The 22,294-nt window shown below is 55.2% G+C and overlaps 1 protein-coding gene across 1 annotated transcript in view; it reads left to right on the forward strand.

The window, feature by feature from the left end:
* The first annotated feature begins 286 nt into the window (after positions 1–286).
* Positions 287–22,294, forward strand: part of MOSPD2 (motile sperm domain containing 2) — a 54,344-nt gene continuing 32,336 nt past the window's right edge. The window contains exons 1-2 of the mRNA XM_054060886.1: positions 287–368; positions 467–533. Of these exons, the coding sequence (XP_053916861.1) occupies positions 360–368; positions 467–533 (76 nt within the window). The 5' untranslated portion in view covers positions 287–359. The remainder of the gene's footprint in view (positions 369–466; positions 534–22,294) is intronic.

Raw genomic sequence — 22,294 nt, forward strand, 5'->3', positions numbered from 1 at the left:
CCGAAACTCCCGCCACGGGGAGCATGACGGGAAGGGAAGCGGGGGGGGGGGGGGGAAGGGAGCGGAGACGAGGCCTAAAGGGGCGGGGCTTATGGGCTCCGCTCTGGCTGAGAGAGATGAGGGCGCGAGAACGGGGCGGGATCAGGGGCTCGGCCCCTCCCCGGAAGTCGGCGTTGGCTAAGGGGGGGCGTGTCTTTCCCGGGTGAATGGCGGTGCCTCCGCTGCCGCTCGTGGCGGGAGGAGCCCCCGGTAGGCCCCGCCCCTCTCCCCGCCCCGCCAAGGTCACGCGACTCCTCCCGCCCTATTTATACTCTGCCCCCCGACCCGGCCGGTCGTTGGGGAGGTGGCTGGGCTTGACCATGGCTGAGGTAAGTTCCCTGCCTTTCTCTGGCGATTTGAGGACCTGTCCGTGGCCTCGGCCTGTCGGTGCTTTTAACTTCTCTTTCTGTGTCTTGTTTCCCCATAGCAGCGAGAGGTGAAGGCCGCGCTGGTGAGTGAGACGAGGCGGCGTTTCGAAGCGGAGTACCTGCCGGGTGAGTGCCTGGGGGTGAGTGGGAATGCTGTGCACGGCTCTGTGGGTCTGGACATCACTTAGCGTCGTTTTTCACCTAGGGGTTTTGTGTCCCCGTGTTTTCCTAAGTGAGGGAGCGTTTCTCTTTCCTTGAAATTGCTGAACCTACCTGGCGGTGGGGATGGCTTTTGGTGCTCTTCTGGGCCCTTCTCTTGGGCAGCAACAGGTGTAGGGGCAAAAGTCTGGGCACTTGTGGCTAGGGGTTGCGTTTGGACGGCTGTGATGTGGGGTCTGGTATGTGGCTATTCTCGGCGCTTTACAGGTGTAAAACGTGAGGGTGGAGGGAAGAAAAGAACTCTGATCTCGACCAGTTTGTCAAGGCACGAGTTGTTTTTCAGGAGTAACTAGCACTTAAAATTCATGTTGGCCTTAATGGTGCGTGTCGAACTGGATTCTTAAATGCAGATGCTTTTAAATTTGCAGATGAAGGGCAGGAGGTGCTGGGAGTGCCTAGGGGAAAGTGAATACTAGGGTAAGCCTAGAGGGGCTTCCTTTAATTTCAGAGTTCATTTACATTGTTTATTAGAGAAAAATATGTGGTACTAGAGTATTCTAACAACTGCAGGAAACACTGGGTTGTATTATGATTGTTTGAAGACTTGATGTTGAAAACATGCTTCTATCCATTTTTTAATGCAAACACAGTAAGAGCCCAGTAGTTTAGGGGTTGTGTCTACTTTCCCTAATGTAAGTCTCAATTCTGAAAACATAGGTCTTGATTTGGTGCTCATGATCAAAATTATTGAGGTCACCTAGTTATTGCTTTTACGTATAGATTGCACACTTCTATGACTTCCTTGTGATGGAGTGTAGTGGTTTTCTTGCAAACTTTGAGAATCTTGACAGTGATACAACTTTCATATAGTTGCTCTGCTAACTTATATAAAGAAAACTATTTTGGCCTTATTTAGAGATGTCTTCCAGTTCTGGCAGATGATCGAATTGTTAGAATAGTGTCTTAAATGGTGAGAGCTTGTTTTACCATTTGCTCTTTCTAGGTGAAAGAAAATGTCTTTGGCAGTCTTAAAGCTTTGGAGAATGGAGGATTGTCTTAAATTACAAACTATTTTGATTGTTAATATTTTCAGTTTGTATTTACTTTCATATGATAGGTAATTGGTCTTGCTTTATATTCTCTTACCCTAGAGTCACAGTCATAAGAAGTGACCTCACAAAGTGTGGAACTGATTTGGGGCAGTTACTGCTGAAAGGAAGTATTAACTTTTGAGTTGAACTATCCCTTAAAAACTCAGAACTCCACAGGTTTCTGTAATTGTAATAAAGGCACAGTTGGGCTAGATATTATAGCCATAAAAATAATGCAATACTGTAGCAAGGTAAGATGTAATCCCGTTTACAGTATTTTGAACGTATTTTCTCAGTAAGCCCATTTTTGGGTCATGGTCTAGGGCTTTTAGTCCTTTCAAGAAAATAGGATTAGGATTTTTTTGAGTTGATATTCTTTAGTCCATCCCTCAAATTTAGGAATGCCACAAGCAAATTAATGTTGTCATGCCCACTTCAAGTGGGAAAAACAAGGTTTTGATTATACTGTGGTCATCAGCCTTCACTGTAAAAGTTCTAAAATGTATTTTTTTTTTATGATTTGTCTTAATTTAAAAGGGGTGTGGAGGAGTATGTCCGCAGGTATGGCCAAACATGCAGCTTGGTGGTGTAAAGGAACATGATTGCTTCATATACAGCAATTTTTGTCTGCTTTCAAAACCACAACCATGCTGAGAAACTGATACTTACTGTGAAAGTCTCATGTGGTCAGAGAATTGAGGACCTGTACAGAAGGAAGCTAATTCCATTCACATGTGAGCTGCGATTGTAAAAAGTTGTGTAAATTTTCAGGCAGCTTAGTTTCTGTGAGGTGCAGCTGCCACTGTTGAAATCTTCTTCTGAGGAAAAGGATGTTCCTGATTATTCTTGAAACTTGGTGTTTTTGAAGTGATTCTTCCAGACGATGGAACTGAAGGTTACTGGTTTCCCCGATGAAGGAAAAATAGCTGATGATCACAAATGCTGTGATGGTCTTGCAGTGACGTTAATCTTTTGTTGTGAAATGAAAGCTTGGATGGCCATTCAAATTCTGATTTTCAGTTGTAAGTATTTATTCACAGAATACAATATATATAAAGTACAGTATACAAAAATATCCTCTACAATGGGTTCAGAAAATTATACTACTAAACAGCCACATCTAATAAACACTGCAGTGTTTCACATAAAATTTACAACTGAATAATACGATACTGTCTTGACAGTTTTTAAGGTAGGATTTAGAGAGTTTGGTTCAGCGATTGAAAGCACCAGAAATCTTTGAGTTCTACAATTAAGTTTATGACTAAATCAAATAATTATTTTAGTAGTCAGATACAGCTTGGAAAACAGTGTCAGAGAAGCTTACAAGCTCGTTACTCCCGAAGTTTGCACATGGATTTTCTTGCTGAAGTTTCTCAACAGATAGTGCTATCAAGGAGTTGTAGAAGGAAAGATTGGCCACTGTGATATATAATCTGAAAAGCAGTGTTTAATCACAGTGTTTAACTGTGATCTTGTGGTGTGTTTTGTAATCTTTAGTGAATTTTCTAGCTGTATTTGAAAGATGACCTCAGTTCTTGAGGAATATGTGTAGCTAGTAATTGAAAGCCTTGCACGTCAAAAGGAGCGTTTCCAGTACTGAAAAACTCATGTTAGTCCACTAGACTAGCAAACACTATATAATACAGTAGGCGGAAAACACTTTCTTTGCAGTGTTGGGGCCTAATTTCTGTTTTATCTCTTTGGATTCTTTGTGATAGTTGGTAATGTAAATGATTTGGATGGTGACAGGAACAATGAAAAGAAAAGATTATTTTGTAGTACTGGCTGGTACTGACTACGGTTTGTAGCAAACAGTCTTGTTTTCCTTCAGTGCATTTTCATTCCTTAGAGGATATTTAAAGTTAGCTTTTGTTTATGGGCCACTTAAAGATTACAATGGAAGGGATTTATAATAAAATCTTGGTAGATTGGTCCATTCAGCAATAAAAAAAACAGGGAGAAGACAGTTGTAGAGAAGTCGTAATGCAATGTTTTGAATACCTCCTTATGTCTGCATATAATGTAAAAAAAAAACTTGCCCCGATTAATGGTTTATAGGAGAATAAAATCTGGAAAATATGATAGGGAAAGATAGGAAAGTAGCAAATAGACAGGGGACCTGCTGTTGAAACAGCTGCTGTTGTCTCGCCCCGTCGTGTCGTCTGCCCGCCCCGTCGTGTCGTCTGCCCGCCCCGTCGTGTCGTCTGCCCGCCCCGTCGTGTCGCTCCCGTCCGATTGTCTGTCCTCCCCGTCGTGTCGCTCCCGTCCGATTGTCTGTCCTCCCCGTCGTGTCGCGCCCTCCCCGTCGTGTCGCGCCCTCCCCGTCGTGTCGCGCCCTCCCCGTCGTGTCGCGCCCTCCCCGTCGTGTCGCGCCCTCCCCGTCGTGTCGCTCCCGTCCTATTGTCTGTCCTCCCCGTCGTGTCGCTCCCTCCCCGTCGTGTCGCTCCCTCCCCGTCGTGTCGCTCCCTCCCCGTCGTGTCGCTCCCTCCCCGTCGTGTCGCTCCCTCCCCGTCGTGTCGCTCCCTCCCCGTCGTGTCGCTCCCTCCCCGTCGTGTCGCTCCCTCCCCGTCGTGTCGCTCCCTCCCCGTCGTGTCGCTCCCGTCCTATGGTCTGCCCTCCCCGTCGTGTCGCTCCCGTCCTATGGTCTGCCCTCCCCGTCGTGTCGCGCCCTCCCCGTCGTGTCGCGCCCTCCCCGTCGTGTCGCTCCCTCCCCGTCGTGTCGCTCCCTCCCCGTCGTGTCGCTCCCTCCCCGTCGTGTCGCTCCCTCCCCGTCGTGTCGCTCCCTCCCCGTCGTGTCGCTCCCGTCCTATTGTCTGTCCTCCCCGTCGTGTCGCTCCCGTCCTATTGTCTGTCCTCCCCGTCGTGTCGCTCCCTCCCCGTCGTGTCGCTCCCTCCCCGTCGTGTCGCTCCCTCCCCGTCGTGTCGCTCCCTCCCCGTCGTGTCGCTCCCTCCCCGTCGTGTCGCTCCCTCCCCGTCGTGTCGCTCCCTCCCCGTCGTGTCGCTCCCGTCCTATTGTCTGTCCTCCCCGTCGTGTCGCTCCCGTCCTATTGTCTGTCCTCCCCGTCGTGTCGCTCCCGTCCTATTGTCTGTCCTCCCCGTCGTGTCGCTCCCGTCCTATTGTCTGTCCTCCCATTGTCTGTCCTCCCCGTCGTGTCGCTCCCTCCCCGTCGTGTCGCTCCCTCCCCGTCGTGTCGCTCCCTCCCCGTCGTGTCGCTCCCTCCCCGTCGTGTCGCTCCCTCCCCGTCGTGTCGCTCCCGTCCTATTGTCTGTCCTCCCCGTCGTGTCGCTCCCTCCCCGTCGTGTCGCTCCCTCCCCGTCGTGTCGCTCCCTCCCCGTCGTGTCGCTCCCGTCCCGTCGTGTCGCTCCCTCCCCGTCGTGTCGCTCCCTCCCCGTCGTGTCGCTCCCTCCCCGTCGTGTCGCTCCCTCCCCGTCGTGTCGCTCCCTCCCCGTCGTGTCGCTCCCTCCCCGTCGTGTCGCTCCCTCCCCGTCGTGTCGCTCCCTCCCCGTCGTGTCGCTCCCGTCCTATGGTCTGCCCTCCCCGTCGTGTCGCTCCCGTCCTATGGTCTGCCCTCCCCGTCGTGTCGCTCCCGTCCTATGGTCTGCCCTCCCCGTCGTGTCGCTCCCGTCCTATGGTCTGCCCTCCCCGTCGTGTCGCTCCCTCCCCGTCGTGTCGCTCCCTCCCCGTCGTGTCGCTCCCTCCCCGTCGTGTCGCTCCCTCCCCGTCGTGTCGCTCCCTCCCCGTCGTGTCGCTCCCGTCCTATTGTCTGTCCTCCCCGTCGTGTCGCTCCCTCCCCATCGTGTCGCTCCCTCCCCGTCGTGTCGCTCCCTCCCCGTCGTGTCGCTCCCTCCCCGTCGTGTCGCTCCCTCCCCGTCGTGTCGCTCCCTCCCCGTCGTGTCGCTCCCGTCCTATTGTCTGTCCTCCCCGTCGTGTCGCTCCCGTCCTATTGTCTGTCCTCCCCGTCGTGTCGCTCCCTCCCCGTCGTGTCGCTCCCTCCCCGTCGTGTCGCTCCCTCCCCGTCGTGTCGCTCCCTCCCGTCGTGTCGCTCCCTCCCCGTCGTGTCGCTCCCTCCCCGTCGTGTCGCTCCCTCCCCCGTCGTGTCGCTCCCGTCCTATTGTCTGTCCTCCCCGTCGTGTCGCTCCCTCCCCGTCGTGTCGCTCCCTCCCCGTCGTGTCGCTCCCTCCCCGTCGTGTCGCTCCCTCCCCGTCGTGTCGCTCCCTCCCCGTCGTGTCGCTCCCGTCCTATTGTCTGCCCTCCCCGTCGTGTCGCTCCCTCCCCGTCGTGTCGCTCCCGTCCTATTGTCTGCCCTCCCCGTCGTGTCGCTCCCTCCCCGTCGTGTCGCTCCCGTCCTATTGTCTGCCCTCCCCGTCGTGTCGCTCCCTCCCCGTCGTGTCGCTCCCTCCCCGTCGTGTCGCTCCCTCCCCGTCGTGTCGCTCCCTCCCCGTCGTGTCGCTCCCTCCCCGTCGTGTCGCTCCCGTCCTATTGTCTGCCCTCCCCGTCGTGTCGCTCCCTCCCCGTCGTGTCGCTCCCTCCCCGTCGTGTCGCTCCCTCCCCGTCGTGTCGCTCCCTCCCCGTCGTGTCGCTCCCTCCCCGTCGTGTCGCTCCCGTCCTATTGTCTGTCCTCCCCGTCGTGTCGCTCCCGTCCTATTGTCTGCCCTCCCCGTCGTGTCGCTCCCGTCCTATTGTCTGCCCTCCCCGTCGTGTCGCTCCCTCCCCGTCGTGTCGCTCCCTCCCCGTCGTGTCGCTCCCTCCCCGTCGTGTCGCTCCCTCCCCGTCGTGTCGCTCCGGTCCTATTGTCTGCCCTCCCCGTCGTGTCGCTCCGGTCCTATTGTCTGCCCTCCCCGTCGTGTCGCTCCGGTCCTATTGTCTGCCCTCCCCGTCGTGTCGCTCCCTCCCCGTCGTGTCGCTCCCTCCCCGTCGTGTCGCTCCGGTCCTATTGTCTGCCCTCCCCGTCGTGTCGCTCCCTCCCCGTCGTGTCGCTCCCTCCCCGTCGTGTCGCTCCCTCCCCGTCGTGTCGCTCCCGTCCTATTGTCTGTCCTCCCCGTCGTGTCGCTCCCTCCCCGTCGTGTCGCTCCCTCCCCGTCGTGTCGCTCCCTCCCCGTCGTGTCGCTCCCGTCCTATTGTCTGTCCTCCCCGTCGTGTCGCTCCCTCCCCGTCGTGTCGCTCCCTCCCCGTCGTGTCGCTCCCGTCCTATTGTCTGTCCTCCCCGTCGTGTCGCTCCCTCCCCGTCGTGTCGCTCCCGTCCTATTGTCTGTCCTCCCCGTCGTGTCGCTCCCTCCCCGTCGTGTCGCTCCCGTCCTATTGTCTGCCCTCCCCGTCGTGTCGCTCCCTCCCCGTCGTGTCGCTCCCTCCCCGTCGTGTCGCTCCCGTCCTATTGTCTGTCCTCCCCGTCGTGTCGCTCCCTCCCCGTCGTGTCGCTCCCTCCCCGTCGTGTCGCTCCCTCCCCGTCGTGTCGCTCCCTCCCCGTCGTGTCGCTCCCGTCCTATTGTCTGTCCTCCCCGTCGTGTCGCTCCCTCCCCGTCGTGTCGCTCCCTCCCCGTCGTGTCGCTCCCTCCCCGTCGTGTCGCTCCCTCCCCGTCGTGTCGCTCCCGTCCTATTGTCTGTCCTCGCCGTCGTGTCGCTCCCTCGCCGTCGTGTCGCTCCCTCGCCGTCGTGTCGCTCCCGTCCTATTGTCTGTCCTCCCCGTCGTGTCGCTCCCTCCCCGTCGTGTCGCTCCCTCCCCGTCGTGTCGCTCCCTCCCCGTCGTGTCGCTCCCTCCCCGTCGTGTCGCTCCCTCCCCGTCGTGTCGCTCCCTCCCCGTCGTGTCGCTCCCGTCCTATTGTCTGTCCTCCCCGTCGTGTCGCTCCCTCCCCGTCGTGTCGCTCCCTCCCCGTCGTGTCGCTCCCTCCCCGTCGTGTCGCTCCCTCCCCGTCGTGTCGCTCCCGTCCTATTGTCTGCCCTCGCCGTCGTGTCGCTCCCTCGCCGTCGTGTCGCTCCCTCGCCGTCGTGTCGCTCCCTCGCCGTCGTGTCGCTCCCTCGCCGTCGTGTCGCTCCCGTCCTATTGTCTGTCCTCCCCGTCGTGTCGCTCCCTCGCCGTCGTGTCGCTCCCTCGCCGTCGTGTCGCTCCCTCGCCGTCGTGTCGCTCCCTCGCCGTCGTGTCGCTCCCTCGCCGTCGTGTCGCTCCCGTCCTATTGTCTGTCCTCCCCGTCGTGTCGCTCCCTCCCCGTCGTGTCGCTCCCTCCCCGTCGTGTCGCTCCCTCCCCGTCGTGTCGCTCCCTCCCCGTCGTGTCGCTCCCTCCCCGTCGTGTCGCTCCCTCCCCGTCGTGTCGCTCCCTCCCCGTCGTGTCGCTCCCTCCCCGTCGTGTCGCTCCCTCCCCGTCGTGTCGCTCCCTCCCCGTCGTGTCGCTCCCGTCTTATTGTCTGCCCTCCCCGTCGTGTCGCTCCCTCCCCGTCGTGTCGCTCCCTCCCCGTCGTGTCGCTCCCTCCCCGTCGTGTCGCTCCCGTCCTATTGTCTGTCCTCCCCGTCGTGTCGCTCCCTCCCCGTCGTGTCGCTCCCCTCCTATTGTCTGTCCTCCCCGTCGTGTCACTCTCCTCCTATTGTCTGTCCTCCCCGTCGTGTCGCTCCCTCCCCGTCGTGTCGCTCCCTCCCCGTCGTGTCGCTCCCTCCCCGTCGTGTCGCTCCCTCCCCGTCGTGTCGCTCCCTCCCCGTCGTGTCGCTCCCTCCCCGTCGTGTCGCTCCCGTCCTATTGTCTGCCCTCCCCGTCGTGTCGCTCCCGTCCTATTGTCTGCCCTCCCCGTCGTGTCGCTCCCTCCCCGTCGTGTCGCTCCCTCCCCGTCGTGTCGCTCCCTCCCCGTCGTGTCGCTCCCTCCCCGTCGTGTCGCTCCCGTCCTATTGTCTGTCCTCCCCGTCGTGTCGCTCCCGTCCTATTGTCTGTCCTCCCCGTCGTGTCGCTCCCTCCCCGTCGTGTCGCTCCCGTCCTATTGTCTGTCCTCCCCGTCGTGTCGCTCCCGTCCTATTGTCTGTCCTCCCCGTCGTGTCGCTCCCTCCCCGTCGTCTCGCTCCCGTCCTATTGTCTGTCCTCCCCGTCGTCTCGCTCCCGTCCTATTGTCTGTCCTCCCCGTCGTGTCGCTCCCTCCCCGTCGTGTCGCTCCCTCCCCGTCGTGTCGCTCCCTCCCCGTCGTGTCGCTCCCGTCCTATTGTCTGTCCTCCCCGTCGTGTCGCTCCCTCCCCGTCGTGTCGCTCCCGTCCTATTGTCTGTCCTCCCCGTCGTGTCGCTCCCGTCCTATTGTCTGTCCTCCCCGTCGTGTCGCTCCCTCCCCGTCGTGTCGCTCCCTCCCCGTCGTGTCGCTCCCTCCCCGTCGTGTCGCTCCCGTCCTATTGTCGCTCCCTCCCCGTCGTGTCGCTCCCTCCCCGTCGTGTCGCTCCCTCCCCGTCGTGTCGCTCCCTCCCCGTCGTGTCGCTCCCGTCCTATTGTCTGTCCTCCCCGTCGTGTCGCTCCCTCCCCGTCGTGTCGCTCCCTCCCCGTCGTGTCGCTCCCTCCCCGTCGTGTCGCTCCCTCCCCGTCGTGTCGCTCCCTCCCCGTCGTGTCGCTCCCGTCCTATTGTCTGTCCTCCCCGTCGTGTCGCTCCCTCCCCGTCGTGTCGCTCCCGTCCTATTGTCTGTCCTCCCCGTCGTGTCGCTCCCTCCCCGTCGTGTCGCTCCCTCCCCGTCGTGTCGCTCCCGTCCTATTGTCTGTCCTCCCCGTCGTGTCGCTCCCTCCCCGTCGTGTCGCTCCCTCCCCGTCGTGTCGCTCCCGTCCTATTGTCTGTCCTCCCCGTCGTGTCGCTCCCTCCCCGTCGTGTCGCTCCCTCCCCGTCGTGTCGCTCCCGTCCTATTGTCTGTCCTCCCCGTCGTGTCGCTCCCTCCCCGTCGTGTCGCTCCCGTCCTGTTGTCTGTCCTCCCCGTCGTGTCGCTCCCTCCCCGTCGTGTCGCTCCCTCCCCGTCGTGTCGCTCCCTCCCCGTCGTGTCGCTCCCGTCCTATTGTCTGTCCTCCCCGTCGTGTCGCTCCCTCCCCGTCGTGTCGCTCCCTCCCCGTCGTGTCGCTCCCTCCCCGTCGTGTCGCTCCCGTCCTATTGTCTGTCCTCCCCGTCGTGTCGCTCCCTCCCCGTCGTGTCGCTCCCTCCCCGTCGTGTCGCTCCCGTCCTATTGTCTGTCCTCCCCGTCGTGTCGCTCCCTCCCCGTCGTGTCGCTCCCGTCCTATTGTCTGTCCTCCCCGTCGTGTCGCTCCCTCCCCGTCGTGTCGCTCCCGTCCTATTGTCTGTCCTCCCCGTCGTGTCGCTCCCTCCCCGTCGTGTCGCTCCCTCCCCGTCGTGTCGCTCCCTCCCCTTCGTGTCGCTCCCGTCCTATTGTCTGTCCTCCCCGTCGTGTCGCTCCCTCCCCGTCGTGTCGCTCCCTCCCCGTCGTGTCGCTCCCGTCCTATTGTCTGTCCTCCCCGTCGTGTCGCTCCCTCCCCGTCGTCTCGCTCCCGTCCTATTGTCTGTCCTCCCCGTCGTCTCGCTCCCTCGCCGTCGTCTCGCTCCCTCCCCGTCGTGTCGCTCCCGTCCTATTGTCTGTCCTCCCCGTCGTGTCGCTCCCTCCCCGTCGTGTCGCTCCCTCCCCGTCGTGTCGCTCCCGTCCTATTGTCTGTCCTCCCCGTCGTGTCGCTCCCTCCCCGTCGTGTCGCTCCCTCCCCGTCGTGTCGCTCCCTCCCCGTCGTGTCGCTCCCGTCCTATTGTCTGTCCTCCCCGTCGTGTCGCTCCCTCCCCGTCGTCTCGCTCCCGTCCTATTGTCTGTCCTCCCCGTCGTCTCGCTCCCTCGCCGTCGTCTCGCTCCCTCCCCGTCGTGTCGCTCCCGTCCTATTGTCTGTCCTCCCCGTCGTGTCGCTCCCTCCCCATCGTCTCGCTCCCGTCCTATTGTCTGTCCTCGCCGTCGTCTCGCTCCCTCGCCGTCGTCTCGCTCCCTCGCCGTCGTCTCGCTCAAGTCCTATTGTCTGTCCTCGCCGTCGTCTCGCTCCCTCGCCGTCGTCTCGCTCCCTCGCCGTCGTCTCGCTCCCTCGCCGTCGTCTCGCTCCCTCGCCGTCGTCTCGCTCCCTCGCCGTCGTCTCGCTCCCTCGCCGTCGTCTCGCTCCCTCGCCGTCTCATCATGTACCCCAAGTCGTGTCCTCCCCAGTTTTGTCTTCTCCCTCTCAATCTTGTCTCCCGCGATCTTGTGTTATCCCTCCCAGTCTTGTCCTATTCTTGTCATATCACTCCCCAGTCCTGTCTCTCCTACTCTTGTCGTGTTCCTTCCAGTCTTGTTCCAGTTGTCTCTTGTCCTCCCCCCTGTCTCCCCCAGTGTCGTTTCATCGCCACCCAGTTCTGTCCCAGTTTCTTGTCCTGTTCCCCCCAGTCTCGTCCGATCTCCCCCAGTCACGTGCCAGTCTCGTCCTGTCCCCCACCCCAGCCTTGTGTTGTGTCCCCCACCCCAGCCTGGTCTTGTCTTGTGTGTGTGTGTCCCCCAGCCTGGTCTTGTCTTGTGTGTGCATGTGTCCCCCCTCCCAGTCTGGTCTTGTGTGTGTGTCGTCCCCCCCCCAGGTCTAGTCTTGTGTGTGTGTGTGTGTGTGTGTGTCCCCAGTCTGGTCTTGTGTGTGTCGTGTGTCCCCCCCCCCCCCCCCCGGTCTGGTCTTGTGTGTGTGTGTGTCCCCAGTCTGGTCTTGTGTGTGTGTGTGTGTCCCCAGTCTGGTCTTGTGTGTGTGTGTGTGTGTCCCCAGTCTGGTCTTGTGTGTGTGTGTGTGTGTCCCAGTCTGGTCTTGTGTGTGTGTGTGTGTCCCAGTCTGGTCTTGTGTTTGTGTGTGTCCCCCCCCCAGTCTGGTAGTGTGTGTGTGTGTGTGTGTCCCCACTCTGGTCTTGTGTGTGTGTGTGTCCCCACTCTGGTCTTGTGTGTGTGTGTGTCCCCAGTCTGGTCTTGTTTCCCCCCCCCAGTCTTGTCCCAGTCTTGTCTTGTCCTCCTCCAGTCCTGTCGCAGTCTCTTGTCCTCTTTCCCCACATTTCATCCTCACCAGTCTTGTCCCAGTCTCTCGTCCTCTTCCCCCCAGTCTCGTCCTGTCGCAGTCTTGTGTCCCCTCCCCAGTCTTGTCTTGTGTCCCCTCCCCAGTCTTGCCTTGTCCGTCCCCCCTCCCAGTCTTGTCCCCCCCCACACTCTTGTCTTGTCCTGTCCCCCCCCAGTCTTGTTGTGTCCTGTCGCCCCCCAGTCTTGTCCCCCCCCAGTCTTGTCCTGTTCCCCCTCCAGTCTTGTCCCAGTCTTGTCTTGTCCTTTCCCAGTCCTGTCCCAGTCTCTTGTCCTCTTTCCCCACGTTTCATCCCCACCAGTCTTGTCCCAGTCTCTCGTCCTGTTCCCCCCAGTCTCGTCCGGTCCCGGTCTTGTCTTGTCCCCCACCTCTCAGTCTTGTCTTTCGTCTACACCCCCGAGTCTCGTCTTGTGTCCCCCCCCTCAGTCTGGTCTTGTGTGTCCCCCTCCAGCCCCCAGTCTTGTCTTGTCCTGTCCCTCCCCCCCCAGTCTTGTCTTGTCCTGTCCCTCCCCCCCCAGTCTTGTCTTGTCCTGTCCCCCCCCCCCAGTCTTGTCTTGTTCCCCCCAGTCTTGTCCCAGTCTTGTCTTGTCCTCCTCCACTCCTGTCCCAATCTCTTGTCCTCTTTCCCCACATTTCATCCCCACCAGTCTTGTCCCAGTCTCTCGTCCTCTTCCCCCCAGTCTCGTCCCGCCTCCCAGTCTGGTCTTGTGTCCCCCCCCCCCAGTCTTGTCTTTTGTCCCCGTCCCCCCCCATCAGTCTTGTCTTGTGTGTCCCCCCCATCAGTCTTGTCTTGTGTGTCCCCCCCATCAGTCTTGTCTTGTGTGTCCCCCCCATCAGTCTTGTCTTGTGTGTCCCCCCCATCAGTCTTGTTTTGTGTGTCCCCCCCATCAGTCTTGTCTCCCTCCCATCTTATCCTGTCACTCCCCCAGTTTTGTTCCAGGGTTGTCTAGTCCTTTCGCAGTCCTGTTCCAGTCTCTTGTCGTCTTTCCCCACGTTTCATCCCCACCAGTCCTGTCCCAGTCTCTCGTCCTGTTCCCCCCAGTCTCGTCCTGTCCCCCCAGTCATGTCCCAGTCTTGTCTTGTCCCCCCCCTCAGTCTTGTCTTGTTGACCTCCCATATTATCCTGTCAGTCCCCCAGTTTTGTCCCAGGGTTGTCTAGTCCTTTCCCAGTCCTGTCCCAGTCTCTTGTCGTCTTTCCCCATGTTTCATCCCCACCGTCATGTCCCACCCAGTCTTGTCTTGTCTACCTCCAGTCTTGTAGCCCCCAGTTTAGTCTTGTCCCCCCATTACTCCTCTCCCCTCCAGTCTCGTCCTGTTCCCTCTTGTCCTCCCCCCTGTCTCCCCCAGTGTCGTTTCATCGCCACCCAGTTCTGTCCCAGTTTCTTGTCCTGTTCCCCCCAGTCTCGTCCGGTCTCCCCCAGTCACATGCCAGTTTTGTCTTCTCCTGTTCCCCCCAGCCTTGTGTCGTGTCCCCCACCCCAGCCTTGTGTCGTGTCCCCCACCCCAGCCTGGTCTTGTCTTGTGTGTGTGTGTGTGTGTCCCACCCCAGCCTGGTCTTGTCTTGTGTGTGTGTGTGTGTGTGTCCCACCCCAGCCTGGTCTTGTCTTGTGTGTGTGTGTGTGTGTGTGTCCCACCCCAGCCTGGTCTTGTCTTGTGTGTGTGTGTGTGTGTCCCAGTCTGGTCTGGTCTTGTGTGTGTGTGTGTCGTCCCCCCCCCCCCCAGTCTGGTCTTGTGTGTGTGTGTGTGTCCCAGTCTGGTCTTGTGTTTGTGTGTGTCCCCCCCCCAGTCTGGTATTGTGTGTGTGTGTGTATGTGTGTGTGTGTGTGTCCCCAGTCTGGTCTTGTTTCCCCCCCCCAGTCTTGTCCCAGTCTTGTCTTGTCCTCCTCCAGTCCTGTTGCAGTCTCTTGTCCTCTTTCCCCACATTTCATCCTCACCAGTCTTGTCCCAGTCTCTCGTCCTCTTCCCCCCAGTCTTGTCTTGTGTCCCCCACCCCAGTCTTGTCGTGTCCCCCACCCCAGTCTTGTCGTGTCCCCCACCCCAGTCTTGTCGTGTCCCCCACCCCAGTCTTGTCTTGTCCCACCCTCCTATCTTGTCTTGTGCCCCCCCCCAGTCTTGTCTTGGTGTCCCCCTCCCAGTCTTGTCCCAGTCTTGTCCCAGTCTTGTCTTGTCCTCCTCCAGTCCTGTCCCAGTGTCTTATCCTCTTTCCCCACGTTTCATCCCCACCCGTCCTGTCCCTGTCTCTCGTCCTGTTCCCCCCAGTCTCGTCCTGTCCCCCCCAGTCATGTCTCAGTCTTGTCTTGTCCCCCCCTCTCAGTCTTGTCTTGTCCCCCCCCTCAGTCTTGTCTTGTTCCCCTCCCATCTTATCCTGTCACTCCCCCAGTTTTGTCCCAGGGTTGTCTAGTCCTTTCCCAGTCCTGTCCCAGTCTCTTGTCGTCTTTCCCCATGTTTCATCCCCACCGTCATGTCCCACCCAGTCTTGTCTTGTCTACCTCCAGTCTTGTACCCCCCAGTTTAGTCTTGTCCTCTCATTACTCCTCTCCCGTCCAGTCTCGTCCTGTTCCCTCAAGTTTTGTCCCTGTCTTGTCTTGTCCCAGTTTTCTCCTGCCCCCCCTCAAGTCGTGTCTCAGTCTTGACTTCTCTGCCTCGAATCTTGTCTCCACCAGTCTTGTCCCAGTCTTCTCTGGTCCCCCCCAGTCTTCTTTTGTTCCCCCAATCTTGTCCCAGTCTGGTCCTGTTCCCCCAGTCTTGTCTCAGTCCTGTCTTGTCCTCTCCCAGTCCTGTTCCAGTCTCTCATCCTGTCTCCCCCAGTAATGTCCCAGTCTTCTCTTGTCCCCCCCCAGTCGTGTCCCAGTCTTGTCTTGTCACCCCCAATCCTATTCCCCCCGGTCTTGTTTTCTCCCTCTTAGCCCTGTGTCCTCCCAAGTCTTGTCCTGTCCCCCCAAGGCTTGTCTTGTCCTCCCGTAGTCCTTTCCCCCATCTTTTCTTGTGTCCCCCCCGAGTCTTTTCTTGTGTTGCCCCCAGTCTGGTCTTGTCCCTCAACCCAGTCTTGTCTTGTCTCACCCCTTAGTCTGGTCTTGTGTCCGTCTCACCCCCTAGTCTGGTTTTGTCCCCCCCCACCCCAGTCTTGTTTTGTCCCCCCCCACCCCAGTCTTGTCGTGTTCCCCACCCCAGTCTTGTCGCTCCCTCACCCCAGTCTTGTCTTGTGTCCCCCCCCAATCTTGTCTCCCCCCCCAATCTTGTCTTGTCTCCCCTGCAGTCTTGTGTTCTCCCGGTCTTGTCTTGTCACCCCCAGTCCTGTCCCCCCCAGTCTTGTTTTCTCCCTGTCAGGCCTAGGTCCCCCCAAGGCTTGTCTTGTCCTCCTGTAGTCCTGTCCCCTCCCCAGTCTTGTCGTGTCCCCCTCCCCAGTCTTGTCGTGTCCCCCTCCATCAGTCTTGTCATGTCCCCCCCAGTCTTGTCTTGTCCCCCCCCGCTTGTCTTGTCCCCCTGCCATCTTTTCTTGTCACTCCTCCAGTCTTGCCTTGTTTTCTCCCAATCCTGTCCCCCCCAGTTTTGTCCCAGTCTTTTGTCCTCTCCCAGTCTTTTCTTGACCCCCCCAGTCTTGTCTTGTCCCTCCCCAAACTTGTCCCTCTCCAGTCTTTTCTCCTTCAGTCTTTTCCTAGTCTTGTTCCCCTCCAGTCTTGTCCCGCCCCCCAGTCTTCTCTTGACCCTTGCAGTCCTATTTCCTCCATTTTTGTCTTGTGCCCTCAAGTCCTGTCCCCTCAGTCTTGTCTTGACCTCCCCTAGTCCTGAACCCCCCAGTCTTGTATTGTGCCCCTCAGTCTTCTCTTCTCCCCCCGTCTTGTCTTCTACCCCCCTAGTCTTATCCCCACCCATTCTGTTCCCAGTTTTGTCTTGTCTCCCCAGTCTTGTGTCCCCCCAGTCTTGTCCTCTCCCAGTCTTGTCCCAGTCGTGACTTTGTCCCAGTTGTGACTTGTCCTGCTCGTGTCCCATCCCAGTGTTGTACTGGTCTTGTCCTGTCCTGGTCTTGTACCGTTCTGATCTTATTCTGTTACTGTCTTGTCCCCGCCCAGTCTTGTCCCAGCCTTGTCTTGTCCTTTTCCAGTCTTGTCTTGCCACTTGCAGTCAGTCCTCCCCAGTCCTTTCTTGTCCCTGCCCAGTTCTGTCACCCCCAACCTTGTCTTGTTACTCCAATCTTATCCCCCGCAGTCTGTTCTCAGTCTTGTCTTGCCCCCAAGTCTTGTTTCCCCCAGTCTTCTCCCAGCCTTACCCTCTCCCAGGCTTGTCTTGTCTTGGCCAGTGACTTGTCTTGGTCGTCTCTCCTCCCAGTCTTGTCCCAGTCGTATCCTGTCCCAGTCTTATTCTGTCACTGTCTTGCCCCCCCCCCCCCCCCCACTCTTGCCCCTGCCCAGTCTTGCCTTGTACCCTCACTATCTTCTTTCAGTCTTGTCCCCATCTTGTCTTGTCCCCTTACAGTCTTGTCCCATCCAGTCTTATCCCAGTCTTGTCTTGTCTGGTCTCCCCCCAGTCTTGAATTGTCCCCCCCCCAGTCTTGTCTTGTGTCCCCCCCACCAGTCTTGTCCCCTCGCCGGTATTGTCCTAGTTTTGTCTTGTTCCTCCCGAGTATTGTCCCACTCCAGTCTTGCCTCCCCAGTCTTGTCTCAATCTTGTCTTGTCCCCCCAGTCCTGTCCCCCCCAGTTTTGTCTTGTCCTCCTCAGTCTTGTCACAGTCTTGTCCTGTCATCCCCTAGTCCTGTACCCCAAGTCTTTTCTAGTCCCTTCCCAGTCCCGTCCCTCCAGTCTTGTCTCGTCCCCCTGAGTCTTATTCCAGTCTTGTCTTGACCCCCCAGTCCTGTCCCCTCATCTTGTCTTGTCCTCCCAGTCTCGTCCTTCCCTTCCCAGTCATCTCCCTTCCCAGTCTTGTCCCCTCCTAATCTTTTTTCCCCCCAGTCTTCTCCTACTCTTGTCCCCTCCCAGTCCTTTCCTGTCCTAGTCTTCTTTCAGTATTGTCCCCTGTATTGTTTTGCCAGTCCTGTCCCCCCCAAGTCTTGTCTTGTTCCCCTCTAGTCCTGTCCCCCCAAGTCTAGTCTTGTCCCCCCCTAGTCTTCTCTTCTTCCCCCAGTCTTGTATCCCCCAGTGGTGTGCCCCCGAGTCTGGTCTTGTCCCCCCCAGTCTTGTTCCAGTCCTCTCCTGCCTCCCCCCTCCCCAGTCTTATGCCCTCCCCTGTCTTATGCCCTCCCCTGTCTTATGCCCTCCCCTGTCTTATGCCCTCCCCAGTCTTATGCCCTCCCCAGTCTTATGCCCTCCCCAGTCTTATGCCCTCCCCAGTCTTATGCCCTCCCCAGTCTTATGCCCTCCCCAGTCTTATGCCCTCCCCAGTCTTATGCCCTCCCCAGTCTTATGCCCTCCCCAGTCTTATGCCCTCCCCAGTCTTATGCCCTCCCCAGTCTTATGCCCTCCCCAGTCTTATGCCCTCCCCAGTCTTATGCCCTCCCCAGTCTTATGCCCTCCCCAGTCTTATGCCCTCCCCAGTCTTATGCCCTCCCCAGTCTTATGCCCTCCCCAGTCTTATGCCCTCCCCAGTCTTATGCCCTCCCCAGTCTTATGCCCTCCCCAGTCTTGTCTTCTCCCAGTCTTGTCTCAGTCTTGTCCCAGCCTTGTCTCAGCCTTGTCCCCTCCCTGTCTTGTCCCGTCCCAGTCTTGTCTTGTCTTATCCCAGTCTTTCATTTCTTTTTTCCTTAAAAGATTCACAGAATTATTTTGAATATTGTCTGAATTCAGTGTGTGAGAACTTGCTCATCGCCCAGAAGTGTATATTTTGTGGAGTGTTCTGGTTAATATGCAAACATTTTTAAAGAGTTTTGTGCAAGGTGCACTATTCTGCCATTGTGACAGTTCTGCTCTCAAATAGATACTGACAAAGAGAGTCTCAGAAAGCAGTGTGAGATGTTATCCTCCTGGTTTTGCCTGATAGCATGTGATTTCTCTTTAATTATATAATACTTAAATCCCTTCTACAAATACGGTATACATGGGACAGATCTCAGAAATACTTGGCTGATTGATGAACTGCAGTACTCTTAGCTGAAATCTGGAACATGTTAGAGATTATTAAACGAGGTTAAAGGTAGCTCAGGCTCTGGAGACATGTAAGGCTAATGTTAAAGTAAACCTTTTCTCTTACAAAGCCCTAGTTTCCTGTGGCTGTGAGTAACCATGTACGGCTTGAATGGCCAATATACCATGTTGAATAATCCATAGCACAGAATAGGTAGTATACCATGGCTAAGAGAAGACAGGGCTTCTCTTTAGCTGACTGTGGATGTACTAGTGTACTTATGTACGTGACTGTCTCTGAAGGGGATTTGAGCTGGGATGCCTGTCAAATGGAGAGGCTGTGGAATCTTTTTTATCATCATAGTATGATTTGAGTTTTAAGGAACTTCAAAGATAATCTAATTCCAACCCCTTGAGTTAGAACCTTTTTGAGTTTGCAAAACCTGACTGTAAAAGGTACTTGGCAACCTGTTTGATCTTGGAAGTTGGTCATTCTGTGAGAAGGACTCAGAGATGACCTGCAGAAATTCTCTCCAATGTTATTTTTTATCATTCTAACTCACAAGTAGGTACTGCTAGTATTCATCAGGCAAACTCTCTAAATTGTAAATCACTGAAAGAATAATTGAATTTCAAATGAACAGTTGAGACTTTACAAAATTTAATAACTAGAGTCTTTGTAGCATGCTTCATCTGTGGTTGACCTAGAGCCACCCAAATTAAACAACATTTTTGGTCTTGTGCTGAGTGTTCCCTTTACTGGACTTAGTCACTCATCGTCATTTCCATACCTGCAGCAGATGGAATAAAGGGAATGACCTCTTTAGTGCTTTTGGGCAGAGAGGAGCAAGTAGGGAGGATTAAGATTAATGAAAGTGCAATTTGGCTCTAGGCTTGACTAAGGAACAAGGTGAGATGGCACCATGAGATCAAGGGAAGGAGAGATTATAAACCTAATGAAGAGGGAACTGAGTAGGTAGTGTATGGGAGAAGCAGTTGGATGTGAAGAGATGGATTTGACTGCAACTGTAGTACTTGTTAGTGGATGGACGCATTTAAAATGGGTGTATTCTTACAGTTAGATTGACTAACTTATGACATGAAACAGCATAAATTGAAAGACAAGTAAAATAGGTCATATATTTGTATGTAGGCAAGTAAAACTAAAAATATTAGCAGAATTTAATGCCTTTATATCTTCGTCAGAGTTAAGGTGTCTGATTTGAAATGGGCATCCCTTAGCCACCCAGGCACAGTTCTAAACAGTTACTTTAGTTATGTTCACCCTGAAAGTAGCTATTTTGAGCTCATTGCTGCTGACAGAGGAATAATCTTTCCAGTATGTGAAAATTAACATCTATTTTATTAACAACCTGTCTTAACGTTTCTTATGCTAATCACAAATTTATATGAATAGTTTAGGAGCTTCTGGTTTTTTTTGTAGTTAGCAAAGAGATATGTATCACTCTGTTGAGTTCAGAAGCCTGTTTCTGTGATGGGCTCTTCATTTACTTTTCAATTATGTAGATTTCTTGAAGAAGGGCTTTTATCTAAAATCTGAGCTGTTGTTGCAGTCTATCGACAATAAAAATAGGTTCACCTAGAGTTTTGTGTTCTACAAAATTCTCTATTGAAAAAAATAATCCCAAATATGTGGAGCAGTAGCAAGAACTCCTGCTTCATCTGAAGTATTTTGTGTAAAGCGTGTCAACCTGTTATACTGTTACTAAGCTGATAGAAGAAGAATGTGAGGTTTTGTACCGCTCTGGAGTTGCGTGTAGCTTGGGTTCAGTAAGATACAATTCATACATCCTAAACTTCTTATAATATTTTTAAAGAAAAATATTTTGTTTAATGCAATGATATATAATGTGTGGTCAAAAAGAGTAATTTTAACATCTGTTCTCTGAGATAGTGGTCGGATGTGCAGATGCCTGTATGTTTTAATATGCCTATGAGTTTTAATTTTAATTAGTTTAAGTTGAATTTAAATTTTACTCTCACTGTAGTGATGCTTATTGCCTACATTCATCAGTACACAGACTCTTAAACCATATACTAATCTATGTTAATTACAGAGACCGATTTCTAGGAAAATTGCGCTTGCCATATATATACAGCTTCTTGTTTTCTACTGTTTTGTCTCTGTAAGAATCAGAGAAAATATTTTTGTAGGAAGAGTAATCTTGTAGTATTCTTAGATATCATTGTGTTTAAAGGTGTTTTTAATTTCACAGAGCATCACACAGAATCACCAGGTTGGAAAGGACCCACTGGATCATAGAGTCCAACCATTCCTAACACTCCCTAAACCATGTCCCTAAGCACTTCATCCACCCTTTCCTTAAACACGTCCAGGGAAGGCGACTCGATCACCTCCCTGGGCAGCCTCTGCCAGTGCCCAATGACACTTTCTGTGAAGAATTTTTTTCTGACATCCAACCTGAACCTCCCCTGGCGGAGCTTCAGGCTATTCCCTCTTGTCCTGTCCTCTGTCACTTGGGAGAAGAGGCCAGCTCCCTCCTCTCCACAACCTCCTTTCAGGTAGTTGTAGAGAGTAATAAGGTCTCCCCTCAGCCGCCTCTTCTCCAGGCTAAACAACCCCAGCTCTCTCAGCTGCTCCTCGTAAGACTTGTTCTCCAGCCCCTTCACCAGCTTCGTTGCTCTTCTCTAGACACGCTCCAGAGCCTCAACATCCTTCTTGTGATGAGGGGTCCAGAACTGAACGCCGTATTCGAGGTGCGGTCTCACCAGTGCCGAGTACAGAGGGAGGGTGACTCCATTTCTGATACAAGCCAAGATTCCATTGGCCTTGTTGGCCACCTGGGCACACTGCTGGCTCATGTTCAGTCGGCTGTCAACCAGCACCCCCAGGTCCTTCTCTTCCGTGCAGCTCTCCAGCCACTCTTCTCCCAGTCTGTAGCACTGCACAGGGTTGTTGTGCCCCAACAACAGAGCCTCCCTACCCTCCAGCAGATCGACACTTCCTCCCAGCTTAGTGTCATCTGCAAACTTGCTGAGGGGGCACTCAATGCCTACATCCAGGTCATTGATAAAGACATTGAACAGGGTTGGACCCAGTACTGAGCCCTGGGGAACCTCACTTGTAACTGGCCTCCAGCTGGACTTAACTCCATTTACTACCACTCTCTGGGCCCAGCCATCCAACCAGTTTTGAACCAAGGAGAGAGTGCGCCTGTCCAGGCCAGAGGCTGACAGTTTCTGAAGTAGAATGCTGTGAGAAACTGTGTCAAAGGCTTTACTGAAGTCCAAGAAGACTACATCCACAGCCTTTCCCCCATCCAGTAGTCGAGTGATTTTGTCATAGAAGGTGATCAGATTAGTTTGGCAAGATCTGCCCTTTGTAAACCCATGTTGACTGGGCCTGATCACCCGGTTCTCTTGCATGTGCTTCATGATAGCACTCAAGATTACCCGTTCTATGACTTTCCCTGGCACTGAGGTGAGACTGACAGGCCTGTAGTTCCCTGGATCCTCTCTGCAACCCTTTTTGTAGATGGGAACAACATTAGCCAGCGTACAGTCCAGTGGAACTTCCCCAGTCAGCCAGGACCGCTGGAAGATGATGGATAGGGGTTTGGAAAGGACATCCACCAGCTCCTTCAATACTCTTGGGTGGATCCCATTCAGCCCCATAGACTTGTGGGAGTCTACCTGGGCAAGCAAGTCTCTAACCGTCTTCTCTTGGATCACGGGAGCCTCATTCTGCTCCACTAACTCTTGGGTTTGTAAACAGAAGGAACAACTTTCTTTGCTATTAAAGACTGGGGCGAAGAAGGCATTAAGTACCTCAGCCTTGTCCTTATCCCCTGTCACTGTTGTTCCTTCTGCATCCAATAGGGACTGGATATTCTCCCTCGTCCTCCTTTTCCTGTTAATGTATTAGTAGAAAGACTTTTTGTTGTCTTTCACAGACTTAGCCAATTTGATTTTTAGTTGGGCCTTGGCCCTCCTGATTTTTTCCCTGCACGATCTCACTTCGTCCCCGTAGTCCACCCAAGATGCTTGTCCTTTCCTCCAAAGCACATAGAGCTCCTTCTTATTATTGGCACATCTTGAAATCTCCCTGCTCCATCAAGCTGGCTTTTCCCCCCGCCGGCTCCTCTTCCAGAACACAGGGATGGCCTGCTCTTGAGCTGCTGGGATTTCATTTTTCAAGAGCGCCCAGCCCTCGTGGGCTCCCTTGCCCTGAAGGACTGTTTCCCATGGGACTTTGATAACCAACCTTCTGAACAGGCCAAAGTCTGCCCTCTGGAAGTTTAATGTGATAGTTTTGCTAATCCCCTTCTTTATCCCACCTAGAACTGAAAACCCTATCATCTCATGATGGCTTAGTCCCAGGCGTCCTCCAACCATCAAATCCCCAACAAGACCTTCTTTATTCGCAAACAGCAGGTCTAGGAAGGCACCCTCCCTTGTTGGTTCGCTAACCAGTTGTGCGAGGAAGTTGTCTTCAATGCACTCCAGGAATCTCCTAGACTGTTTCCGTTCTGCTGTATTGTACTCCCAGCAGACATC

Source organism: Cuculus canorus, chromosome 1 (genome assembly GCF_017976375.1).
Source record: "Cuculus canorus isolate bCucCan1 chromosome 1, bCucCan1.pri, whole genome shotgun sequence".
Taxonomy (NCBI): Eukaryota; Metazoa; Chordata; class Aves; order Cuculiformes; family Cuculidae; genus Cuculus; species Cuculus canorus.